This window comes from Dromiciops gliroides, chromosome 4 (assembly GCF_019393635.1).
Source record: "Dromiciops gliroides isolate mDroGli1 chromosome 4, mDroGli1.pri, whole genome shotgun sequence".
NCBI classification, from domain to species: Eukaryota; Metazoa; Chordata; class Mammalia; order Microbiotheria; family Microbiotheriidae; genus Dromiciops; species Dromiciops gliroides.
This window is the reverse complement of record NC_057864.1, coordinates 434,494,012-434,507,804: the sequence shown is the minus strand read 5'-3', so window position 1 is coordinate 434,507,804 and position 13,793 is coordinate 434,494,012. Positions and strand designations below refer to the sequence as shown.

Genomic DNA, 13,793 nt, shown 5'->3' with positions numbered 1-13,793 from the left:
TTGAACTCAGGTCCTCCTGAATCCAGGGCCAGTGCTTTATCTACTGTGCCACCTAGCTGTCCCTGGCCATGCTTTTTTTCTTTTCTTTTTTCTTTTTATTTCCAACAAACATTTATTTTATTTTTTCTAGTTACACGTAAGGATAGTTTTCAACATTCATTTTCATAAGATTTAGAGTTCCAAATTTTTCTCCCTCCCTCCCTTTCCTCCCGGCTTCACAGGACATCAACTAGGTTATATATGTACAATTCACAAGTGATCTTTTTATCAGTTCTTTCTATGGAGGTGGATAGTATGCTTTGTCATTAGACCCTTGGGATTGTCTTGGATCATTGCATTGCTGAGAGTAGTTAAGTCATTCATAATTGCTCATAGAACAATACTGCTGTCACTATACACAATGTCCTCCCAGTTCTGCTCACTTCACTATGCATCAGTTCATATGAGTCTTTCCAGGTTTCTCTGGGATCATCCTGTTTGTCATTTCCTATAGCACAATACCATTCCACAGCAATCATATACCGTAGCTTCTTCAGTCATTCCTTAATTTATGGACATTCCTCTGGTTCCTAACTCTTAGCTACCACAAAGAGTTGCTATAAATATTTTTGTACAATTTCCCTCTTTTCTCTTTTTCATGATTACTATTGATAACTGTTTCCCTCCATCCTATTCCCTTCCCCATGATATTTACTCTATTATCCATCTTCTTTCACCTTATCCCTCTTCAAAAGGGATTTGCTTCTGGCTGTCCCCTTCCCCAATCTGTCCTCCCTTCTTTTGCCCCTCTCTATCCCCTTCCCCTCCTATTTTCCTGCAGGGTTAGGTTACTCCAACCAATTGATTGTGTATGTTATTCCCTCCTTGAGCCAATTCTGATAAGATTGAAGTCTTTGAGCCAATTCTGTTAGGCTCATTTACAGTGTTAGGCTCATTTACTGCTCAGATTAAATAGATTATTCCACCCAATTGTGTGTGTGTGTGTGTGTGTGTGTGTGTGTTAATCCCTCCTTGAGGCAACTCTGATGAGTTTAAGATCTTTGAGCCAATTCTGATGAGTGTAAAATTAATTTACTGTCCTGCTCCTCTCCCATCTCTTCCCCCACTTCATAAACCCTTTCCTGTTTCTTTCATGTAGGATTTCACTCCATGCTACCTCTGTCCTTCCCCCTCCCCCCAGTGCATCCCCCTCACCCCTCAATTTAACCCTAAAGATGTCATCATGGGGCAGCTAGGTGACACAGTGGGCAAAGCATTCACCCTGGACCCAGAGGGATCCCAGCCCAAACCCAGTCTCAGACAGAAGACAGTCACTCCTCTTGCTCATCTTGCCTCTCTTTTACTTGACTTTTAGCTCCTTAAAGTGGGGCACTGTTTCCAGCCTGCAGTATCCCAAGCTTCAGAAGTCCCAGATGGTATGATTTAAGGAGGATCGGGTTCTTCACTTGCCTGGCCTGTTCCCTGGTCTATAGATGACCCCAGACCAACTTGCTAATCAACCAGCTTTGTGTGTTGTAGTTTTCAGCTCTGACGAGCCTGTGCTCCTCCCCAACCTGGGCCACTGCTACTCAAGCCTACCTCCTGGTTCCCAGCAGGGGTGAAAAACCCAAGTTCTGCCTCAACACCAGCATAGACCCCTGTAATCTCCCCCTGCCAGCCCTCTCACCAGACTGTGAGCTTAGTTCCAGACGACACTGGTGCTGCAGCTGATTCAGAGGCTCTGGGTGTTCTCTTTCTCTGCCAAGGCCTTCCTGGGACTGGATCTGTGTCAGGGTGACTGTGGGGTTGGGCTCCACTCTTGTCTCAGCACAGCAGTTCCCTCCTTCCAACCTTCCAAGCTGTCTTTGGTTAGAAGATGATTTCAACACATACTTCTGTGGGTTTTGCTGCTCCAGGAATTGTCCTGTGGCATTATTTGGAAGGTTTTTGGAGCAATCATGTCATGAGTTCAAGAGCTCACTGCCTTTCCTCCACCATCTTGGCTCCCGTGAAATCCTAGAAGTCATGGTCCTCATTGAAGCAGGAAAAGCGATCCGCCATCTTGCTACTGTGTAGCTCCTCTCTGGATGACAACTACATGGCCATGCTTTTCAATGAAAAAAATCATCAAGTGTTATTAAAGGCCTGCTATGTGTGGAACACTGTGCTAAGAATGAGACTACAAAGACAAAAAAAAAGTCCTTGCCCTTAATTAGCAAATAGCATTTAGCAGGGAAGTTGTGTTCAAGATGAACTTGAAAGATGTTTAGGTTTCCATGAAGTGAAAGGAGGAGGGGAACTCATTTTAAGCATGGGAGAAAAAGACAGGAAGAGGGGAGAAATGGAATATTATATGTATATTGTGGGTGAGTTTTGTAGGAACCTCACAAGCAACTATGTCACACTTCTTTAGCATAGGAGAATTAAAAAAAAAAAAAAATAAAATCTAGACAAGTTATATACCAGAAGAGAAATGAGAAAAAAATGACCATTTTATTTAGAGAAATAGTTATAGCAGGTAGTTTGAGCAGTGTGTGACGTTAGTCTTCCATCTGGGGAAAGTTGTTGCTGTTCATTTCATTTGATTAGAATCTCAAGGAGTTAATGGAAAAGAGAAAGCACAGAAGTGATCATAAGACCTTAAAAATAATCAAATTAGAAAATAAGTAAATAGGAAAAGAAGACTCTGTCCCATTGAATTTAGGAAGGGGGTGGAGAGAGTGTGGAGGAGGGTTGTAATAACTGAAGGGGCATTCCTTTCTCTCATTCAGCAGTGAATGTTCATTATAGACTGTCTCTCTGTAAACACAAGTGTGACTTTTTTTTCCCTCAAACCCTGCCTTTGTTCGCCCACATACAACTTCTGTTGATGCCACTTGAAATGATTTAACCTTTGACATTTTAAATTCCCCAATTGTGAAATGGAGCTAATAATAATGCTTGATTTTTTCCCCCTAGAGACCTTGGATGCTTATGAATGGTCTATAATAACAGTGACACTTAAAATGTTTTCTCTTTAAAACAAAGTATCCGAAAATAGCAGTCTACGTGGATATGAGTTCATTGCCATTTTGATTGTCATTTTCCAGAATTTGATTGCTGTTTCCCAGTATCTAGCCCAACAGAAATAAAGTAAATCTTGACCTCTTTTTTCAAATTGTGTAATTATACATTTAATCAAAAATTGTTTGAACCTATTCAGAAATATGAAGGAAAAATGACTTTAATCTTTAAGTTGGATAATTTAAAAATATCTTTTGGACTGATTTGATATTTACATCTATTTTTTTTTTTTTGGTGAGGCAATTGGGGTTAAGTGACTTGCCCAGGGTCACACAGCTAGTGTCAAGTGTCTGAGGCTGGATTTGAGCTCAGGTCCTCTTGAATCCAGGGCCAGTACTCTATCCACTGCGCCACCTGCTGCCCTGATGTTTACATCTTCTTAAGCTCAAGTACCATACCTCATCTTTTGGTGGTTTGCTGTATTGCTGCAGCTTTTTTGAAAGAGTATATCCTTTTGGATAGCTAGTAGTTAGGATTTCATATTAGAGTTCAGGGAATTATCCAGAAACACAATTATTTAATAATGATACAATGAAAAGCATTGGATTTAGAGTGACAGGACCTGTGTTCAGTTCTGGCTCTGTCATTTGATCCCTGTGTGACTTTGGGAGAGCCACTCAATGTCTCTGGACTCAGTTTCCTCATCTCTAAAATGAAAGGATTGGAGCAGGTAACGTCACCTCCCAGCTCTAAAGCTTTGTTCCTGTGCTGTATGAATGATCCTGTGACCACACCAACACAAAGATTCGATGGTTTCCCTGGTTCCTTTTTCTTTTGTAAATATTTGCATAGCCATGTTCTTATCTCACTGGGAGAGATCATATTTGATCACATGGGACCTGAGGATCCAGCATTATTTTTGGGACTCAGCCTGTTCAAAAGTTCGCTGATTGCCAAGATTTTGTGCTCATAGACCTTAAAGAATAACAAATACAGCCTTTAAAAGACCACATTGGGTAGACTTTACATGTTTGCCTTGGCAGTGCTTATGTTTAATGTTTGGACCAGAATGGGGGGGGGGGCAGAGACAGAGAGATACAGAACAAAACAGAGAGACACACAGATAGATAGATAGATAGATAGATAGATAGATAGATAGATAGATAGATAGATAGATAGATAGATAGATAAACAAAGAGACATACGGATACAGAGAGACAAAAACAGACACACATAGAGATAGACAGACAGAGAGACATACTGAAACAGAGATACAGACAGAGACCTGCGGACAAAGAGACAAAGACAGACAATGCTGAATTGTGTACCAGAGCATAAGAGAGCCCAGAGGGTTTGTGTTTAAGATAACATTGTTCTTCTGGCTTTTTCCTAATTCCCCCACTGCACTTATTTCCTATATCACCCTCTTCTCCTTACTCCCCACCCCCAACACTTTGAAGAATATTAAGAAATAACCTTTGGAGAAGTAGAGGAATCAGTCTAATAAGCCTCAGAGATGTCTGCACTTATTAAGCAGAATTAAATGGGAAAACAAAAATAATATTCTATGAAACGGCTCCCTCTGCTGGTTATATGAAGAAAAGCAACGTTTTCTATTTTTTTTCTGGTGATGATTGAGATGAGGAGGGGATAGTAAGATTGGTATTCACAGGTACCCTGCTATTCTTTTTTTTTTTTTTTTAGTGAGGCAATTGGGGTTAAGTGACTTGCCCAGGGTCACACAGCTAGTAAGTGTCATGGGTCTGAGGCCGGATTTGAACTCAGGTCCTTCTGAATCCAGGGCTGGTGCTCCATCCACTGCGCCACCTAGGTGCCCCCAGGCACCCTGCTATTCTTATAGGTGGTGGTTGAATCAATCTGCCATGTGGCTAAGTTCCAACATTAGGAAAACAATATGTGGTCTTCCCTAACGACATTATAATTCAAATGACTTTATTTGCTGAAACTGAAGTTGGAGATGTATAGTCTGACAAAATAGATTCCTCTTGTTGAATATAAATATTGCCAGTAAAATGTAATCCCCTGAGGGCAGGGGGCTGTTTCATTTTGCCATTCAGACTTCAAAGCATTTTGTCCAAATCTTATATTTTTCTATTTTTCATTTCAAAATATAGATGCGTAAGATTTATTGTTACATTTGTGATCATATTTTTACTGTTTATTTTGGTGACATGGGTATGGGGGTGGGAAGAATTTGTTTTTGTCCCTTGTGCCTACTGCTTAAACACTGACCACCTCTCCTGACATGTCTACAGTAGGTCTTTACTTTTCAGAATCAGGAAGAAATAGAAATTGGTTTTTATGAAGAAGGTAGTTCAAATGAGAAGAGAGATTCCAATACTATTGCAGTGACTATTGCATCTTTTGGAAAAAGGCATGAGAGGTAGCTTCACTCAGTGGATAAAATGTTGGAACAGAAAGCAGGAAGATGAGTGTGGTATAGGGAAAAGGGTGCTCCACTTGGAGTCAGAGTACCTGGGTTCAAATCCTGCTTTGGGCCAATCATTTCCTTTCTCTGGGCTTCATCTTCCTCATTTGTAAAATAAGTAGGTTGGGTTACAAGTACACTGGGTTCCCTTCTAGCTGTATAAACTTGGGTTTCAATTTGATCCTGACTACAGAACTAGAAAAGGCCTTAAATATTTTTTAAGTCCAAATATCTCTTTTTTTTTTTACACATGAGGAAACTGAGGCTTAGGGATTTTAAAGTGCTTGAACCAAGGGTAGGCAAGCAATCATCTTTACTGGAAACCTTTAAAATGAGTCTAGATAAGCTTTCTTTAATGGTTTAGGACCCTTCAGATTATTCTATTAAACATTCACATTTATTTTATTGACTCTTTATTAAACTACAGATCTGATCTTTTGGGGAATAAGGTACCTCAGGTTTTTGGAAATACAAATCCAGTGAAATATTTTCTTTGTTTCTCAGGTCATAGAAACTCTGTCAAGACTTTCTCGTACACCCATTGCATTGGCCACAGGAATTAGGTAAGATTTATTGTTTCAATGGTCCTGTGTCACATTGTAGATGTGTGTTTTTCAATTTATTAAGTACGTGCTAGGCCGTTCTTCTCTGATAAGGCCAACACCTATGAATCATATTTTAAAACATGTCATAAATATTTACATTGGCAGAAATATGCAAATATTAGCAATTTTTGGTCATTCATAAGCATGATTTTGAAACCTTCATATTATTGGTGCATATAATATTTGGTCTACGAAACACTTGACTTTGATGCCCAAAATGCAGAATCTATTGCTCAAAATTAGTAAGTGTAAAAGTCTATCAGTTATGGGGGCAGCTAGGTGGCACAGTGGATAAAGCACCAGTCATGGAGAGTTCAAATCTGGCCTCAGACACTTGACACTTACTAGCTGTGTGACCCGGGGCAAGTCATTTAACCCACATTGCCCCACAAAACAAAAACAAAAAACAAAACAAAACAAAAAGTCTATCAGTGATAAGAGTACTAGATTTGGAAACAATGAATTCACATTTTCTCTCTCTCTCTCTCTTTTTCCTTCTCTTTTTCTTTCTTTCTTTCTTTTTTTTCAGGGTAATGAGGGTTATGTTATTTGCCCAGGGTCACACAGCTAGTAAGTGTCACTTGACAGTGTCTGAGTCTGGATTTGAAATCAGGTCCTCCTGAGTCCAGGGCTGGTGCTTTATCCACTGGGACACCTAGCTGCTCCCCCTACACACACACATTTTCTCTCTGTCACTTAATACCTATGTGATAATGGGCAAATCATTTAATCCAGGGTTTCTTAACCTTTTTTATTTAGAAGACCCCTTTGGGAGTGTGGGGAAGCCTATAGATTCTCAGAATGATATTTTTAAATTCATAAAGTAAAATATGTAAGATTACAAAGGAAACTAATCATATTGAAATAAAATTTTTAAAAATTTAAATAAGGGGCAGCTAGATGGCGCAGTGGATAGAGTACCGGCCCTGGAGTCAGGAATACTTGAGTTCAAATCTGGCCTCAGACACTTGACACTTACGAGCTGTGTGACCCTGGGCAAGTCACTTAACCCCCATTGCATCACTAACAACAACAACAAAAATTTAAATAAAAGTCCACAGGCTCTAGGTTAAGAATTTCTGACATCTCTATGGGTGTCAGATTCTTCATTATGAGATCATATTTGTAAAGTGCTTAGCACAGTGCCTGACATGTAGGGGAGACTTATAGCCTTCCCTTCATTTTTTTGTCTTCATCTGTAATATGAGAAGTTCAGATTAGATAACCTCCCTAGTCCCTATCAGTTATAAATCTATGCTCCTATGATCTTCCTCCATTCATCTTGATGGATTCTGGTATCATTTAAAAATAAACTCATGTATGTTTGAAGAGCTTGCTATTGTCCAATACAATAGTTCTTAAGTACCTTCTAAGGATACTATAGTGCAGTTAACTTTGTTAGAATCCATTTAAAGAATATATACATGGCAGCTGGGTGACACAGTGGATAAAGCACTGGCCCTGGATTCAGGAGGACCTGAGTTCAAATCCGGCACCAGACACTTCACACTTACTGGCTGTGTGACCCTGGGCAGGTCACTTAACCCTCACTTCCACTCCCCCCCCCAATAACACACACACACACATACAAACATATATATGCATTCATGTACACATGCATGTCTATACAAACAATATAAACGTATATAAATAAACAAAAATATATATGTGTGTGTAAACATACACATTGCATATACTTATACATTATATATACAAATATGTGTGTATGCCTGATTGTTTTTCTTTGTTACAGGAGGGGTTCAGTGGAAGGAAGTGAGGGCAGTGTGTGAGAAATATAAAAACAAAAGATCTCATTAAAACATAATTAAAAAAAAATGTCAAGAAACTCAGCAGTCCCAGCTGGTATTTCCTGAATTAGGAAATACCAGCTGGTGCTTAGGGGAAGACCCATGTGCCTGTGAGACAGTGGAGAGAATACTGGGTATAGAGCCAGGGTCCTGTCTCCCAGCCCCAGATTCTTCTGTTTTCCACTGGTGTGACCTTGGACCCATGTCACTTTTACTTTTGGGACCTCAGGTTTTTCCAGCACTAAACTGAGGGCATTGAGCCAAATGTTCTCCAATGTCTTTTTCAACTCTCAAACTGCAATTATATCATTCTGACCGGGTGATGTGCCACTGAAGACAAAGTTAGGGACAGAAATCTTAACTGCATTTAGGGAAGAGACTGCCACCAACATCTGCTACAGATGCTTAAGGGGATCCTTAATACATGGTGACATAGTGGCTAAAGCATTGGACTTCAGATCCTGCCTCATTCACTTAGCAGTTGTGTGGTTTGAGGCAAGTCACTTAGCCTCTGTCTACCTCAGTTTCCTCATTTGTAGAACTTTTTTTTCCATGTGGGGCAATGAGGGTTAAGTGACTTGACTAGGGTCACACAGCTAGTAAGTGTCAAGTGTCTGGGGTTGGATCTGAACTCAGGTCCTCCTTAATCCAGGGCCAGTGCTTTATCTACTGCACTTCCTAGCTGCTTCAGTTTCCTCATTTGTAAAATGAGGAAAATAATAGAACCTGCCTCCCAGGGTTGTAGTGAGGCTCAAATGGGATAATAGTTTGTAAAATGCTTTCCAAACCCTAAAGTGCTGTATAAATACTAGCTATTGCTACTGTTCTTTATAATGATGGTGCTGATGATACTTGAGCAGAGACTGTTCATATTCTTAGGGAGAATTGAGTACACAATTCAGCAGCAGCTGGTTGCCAACAGTCACTGTGGGCACTTTGGGGCATGCTTGAGGAAATATTTGCCACAGTAATAGAATTTTACTTATATAGTAATAGCGCACATGGTACAATTTGTTAAAAATTATAGCCCATCTCGTTTTCTTCTATTTACACTTTTTTTTTCTTTCACCAGACCATTCCCTACTGAAGAAAGTGTCAATGATGAAGAAGTCTACAAAGGCCTTCCTGACTTAATAGAGTATGTTAAAATTTAACCAAAATGAAGACCTCAATCTTCTTTGTCCTCATCGTTGATTTCGTTTTTAAATGCTTACTGATGGAGGGTGGGATGATTTTATAACTCAAAGCTTGTAGAGCTGAAGAGAGCAGGGGCAACAACTAAGAAGCATTAAATGCTGATCAATCAATTCAAACATACTGCATGGTTACCATGGGCATAGAACCATGCTAGCTTTCACTGGGCAAGTGGGGAGAACAGAAAGCTACATATCCCCAAATGTCCACAAAGGTATAATCTACTAGGGAAATCGACAATTGAATACATATACATATACATACACATGCATGCACATACATATATATATATATATATATATATATATATATATATAAACACAATTAGAGAACAGCACAAGGCAACAAGTAATGAAGAACAAATGATGTTTGGTCTTGTCAGAGAAACCGATAGATACAGAGAAGGGATGCAATCATTGTGAGCCAAAGTAGAAGATAAAGGTATCATTGGTTAGTGATATGTCTATGTCCAGAGCCCATTTAGATAAATCGAGGCAGGAGATGTAATTATTATTTATCAAAATCAAAAGTTATCTACTTCCCCCATTGTTTCATTGACTTGTGACTCATTTATCCACTGATCTATTAACCAAACATTTTCTTATTAAGCTCCTACTATGTGCAGAAATACAAAGATTTATGACATAGTTCTCCCCTCTACCTAGTGTACAATTTAATAGGTATGACAGCATATATAAAAACAACTATAATAAATGAAAGAATATGGAATACAAAAAGCTATGTATAAATTAAAGGCCTTAGAAATTTAAAGGAATGAGAAATTGCATGCAGCTAGAAAAGTTCCCTCCAAATGGTGACATTAGAACAAGGTTTCAGTATTGGGTAGGGCTCTGGAGAGTTGAGATCAGAAGGTGGACATATGAGGTTGAGGGAATTGCAATGGACATCAATGTGGAAGAGGAGAGTCTCATGGTATGGATGAGGAATGGCTAATAGTCTGGCTTGATCGAAGCATAACATCAGTCCATCAAGTAATAGAGGGTAAGAGAAGAACAATTGTTTGAGGCCATATCACAGAAGACTATAAATTCCAGTCTAAAGAGCTCTTGAATTTTAGATGGTAGGGAATAGTAGACAATAGGGAACCATTGAAGATGTTTGAGTCAGGGGTGTTACACCATCAGGGCTGTACTTTAGCAAGATTTATCTGTCAATAGTGTGTAGGATGGTTTGTAGGGACAAAGTGCTGGAAACTAGGATACCTTTTAGGACAAAATAGTAAGAATGCACTAGAGATAATACATTAGATGGTGGCAGTTGGAATGGAATAGAATGGAAAAAGATGGATGTGAGATATTGAGCAGATAGCAATGGCAGAATGAGACAAGGTATTGGTGGTGTGGGAAAATGGAGGGAGTGATAGAATGGGGAGAAAGTAGAGCCAAAGTGACTGTGTTGTTCCTAGTCTTAGTAACTGGGAAAAATAGTAGTGTCTATAATAATAATAATAATAATAATAAATTAGGGAACTCAAGAAGAGGAACTATTTTTAGGGGTAAGAACAATATAATAAGCTATTTGGCACACGTTGATTTTTTGTTTTTGTTTTGTTTTGTTTTGTTTTTTGCAAGGCAATGAGGGTTAAGTGACTTGCCCAGGGTCACATAGCTAGTAACTGTCAAGTGTCTGAGGGTGGATTTGAACTCAGGTCCTCCTGACTCCAGGACCAGTGCTTTATCCACTGCGCCACCTAGCTGCCCCATACATGTTGATTTTGAATGGTTATTTTTGTGGCTATAAGTAGTTGGAGGTGAAAGAGAGGTGGGCCTATATATGAAGATTTATGAGGAGATAGCTATTCCTTGGGAGAGTATGGTGTCTCAGTTTCTCTCTTTTAAAATGATCTCATGCAACTAGATCTCTAGGGAGGTAGGGGGAATAGTGACTATAATGTTAGGCTTGAAGTTCAGGAAGACCCAAGTTCAAATCCAACCTCAGAAATTTATTAGCTATGTGATCTTGGGCAAGTCATTAAGTGCCATCTACCTCAGTTTCTTCAACTATAAAGTGGGGGTGATAATAGCATCTATGTCCCATGATGGTTGTGAGGATAAAATGAAATAATATTTCATTTGTGCTTAACACATAGTAGGCACTATATAAATGCTAGCTCCTCTTTCTCCTCCTCCTTTTTCTTCTTGTTTTTGTTCTTTTTCTTCTCCTCCCTCCCTCCCATGGTATATGACAAATTATTCAGAAAATTTTCTTATTGTATTATACATTTCATACATTGACTCCCCTAGGCAGAAGAGGCCATTTTGTTCATGAATGATTTTTAGAGTTTGAAATTTTGAAAGTATAACAGTTCCTAGTGATAACAACAGGTGACTGTCCAAGTAAGTCACTGAAACAATCACTGGATTTTAGGAGGTCAAAGAACTGTGAGGCCATGGTATTGTGTTGGAAGGTGGTTGTTAAAAATCTGTGAAAAGAAAGAAGGGCCAAAGGTAAAAAGAAGACTTTTTGAAGTAGTTGAGGAAGGATCACTCGGTTTTAACAATGAGGATGGGGAAAAAAATACCCTAAATTTACAGGATGAACTTCAAAGGAGGTGTGGTAAGATAATGGTCAAGGAAGCTACAGTGTAGGGGCATCTAGGTGGCGCAATGGATAAAGCATTGGCTCTGGATTCAGGAGGACCTTAGTTCAAATCCAGCCTCTAGCTGTGTGACCTTGGGCAAGTCATTTAACCCTCATTGCCCCACAAAAACAAAACAAAACAAAAACAAAAACAAAAACAAACCCACAAAAGAAGCTACAGTGCCTCTGAGTAATAATATAACAATCAATAATGGTACACATTTCTGTAACACTTTAAAGTTCCTAAAGCACTTTTTTACAACAGCCCTATGAAGGGAGTCAATGTGGCACAGGGGAAAGATCAATGTTTCTAGAATCAGAAGCCCTGGATACAAATCTTAAGTCTAAAGCTTATTACTTACATGGCCTTAATTGTTTAATTTCCCTGAACCTCACTTTCGTCTGTAAAATATGAAAGTTCAGCTAGATGTTCTCTGTGGTCCCTTTCACTTTTATATCTAAAGTATTATGATTCCATCAATGGGTAGTATCAGTATTCTCATTTTTCAGATGAGGCATCTGAGGGTGTGGGAACTTAAGGGACTTTAGGGTTATACAGCTGGTGTCTGAGGCATGATTTGACTGGGGTCTCCTGATTCCCAGTCCAATCTGTATTCATGACTGTGGTCTCCTCCTCCTTCCCCTGACACTGGGTGATTGGGTGTGGGTGTGGAGAAGCGAGAAGACATATTGTAACACCTTAATCTCAGTGTCATCTTTTATTTTTAGTGACATGATTAATAAATGTAGCACCTTAAAAATAATTTTCACATTTTCAAAGCCAATTTTGTCAGTTCTTATCTAGAACTACCCTTTCTTTCTTCTCCCTTCTCCCTCCCCCCAACCCACAACCCTATGAGGGACACTGAGCAAGAAGAGAATTTAGACAGCCATTGAAGTGAAAGGTAATTTCATAATGTGGGTTGATTTGTTTTAAAAAAAAAACCTAAAAGTAAACTATTAGAAAAAAGTTTCATTTCTAGTACTTTATTAAGTCAGTCGCTATTTTTTTTTTTTGAGGAGTGGGAGTGGATCTCTTCTCTGCCTACCAAAGTCTAAAGGCAGAAGTCATGTCAGAATAGATCCTGAACTAAATTATGGAAATTACTGTGGGGATCTATGGTCATGCTGCTCTTCAATGTTAAATTATCACAGAAATAATAATAGTTTGTGGGGCAGCTAGGTGGCACAGTGGATAGAGTACCGGCCCTGGAGTCAGGAGTACCTGAGTTCAAATCTGGCCTCAGACACTTAACACTTACTAGCTGTGTGACCCTGGGCAAGTCACTTAACCCCAATTGCCTCACTAAAAAAAAATAAAATAAAAAAAAAATAATAGTTTGCTTTATCAGGATTGGGATGGGAATGAGAATGCAAATTCACTGATATGAGGAATGACTTCCCAGATGAGGAAAACCCCTTTACCAATGCGGGTCAACACCTTCTCTACAGTTTAGTATCTTAGAGAGTTACTTAGATTAGTGAGTGTTTATGTGACTTGACCTGGGTTACACAGCCAGTGGGCATCAGAGAAGAGGCCTTCTTGCCTCCAAGGCCAACTCTTTATTATAATAATAGCTAGCATGTATATAATGCTTTAATATTTGCAAAGTGCTTTACATATATTATTTCATTTGATCTTTACCACAAGCCTGTAGGGAAGGTGTTATTATATCCTTATTTTATAGATAAAGAAACTGAGGCCAAAAGAGGCTAAGTCTTTTGGCCATTGGCCAGTAAGTGTCTGAGACAGGATTTGAATTCAGATCTTACTGACTCCAGGTCCAGATCTTCATCTTTTCTTGTTGCCTCTATCTTTAATGCTTGATTTTATATATCCCTTTAAGTCAGTCAACAAGCATTTGTTCAGTGGCTACTGTGTGCCAGGCACCGTGCTAAGCTCTGCAGATACAAAGAATGACAAAAGACAGTCCCTGCTCTCAAGAAGCTGGGTGTCTCATAAGGGAGATGATATGCAAACACTATGTACAAACTAGATATATACAGGATAAACTAGAGATAACCTCAGCAGGAAGGCATTGGAATATAGGGGGTTAAGGGAATGGATGGAGATTCTGACTGAGGCTTGAACAAAGCCTGGAGGTAGAGCTGAGGATGGAGACAGTTCTAGCTGACCTGGTGTCTTGTGTACAG

General features: G+C 39.3%; 1 protein-coding gene across 1 annotated transcript in view; it reads left to right on the top strand.

Annotated features, from left to right (window-relative positions):
- The window catches only part of VAV3 (vav guanine nucleotide exchange factor 3), a 488,752-nt gene that overhangs the window by 209,062 nt on the left and 265,897 nt on the right, over positions 1-13,793 (top strand). The window contains 2 exon segments of the mRNA XM_044004405.1: positions 5,936-5,994; positions 8,917-8,982. Of these exon segments, the coding sequence (XP_043860340.1) occupies positions 5,936-5,994; positions 8,917-8,982 (125 nt within the window).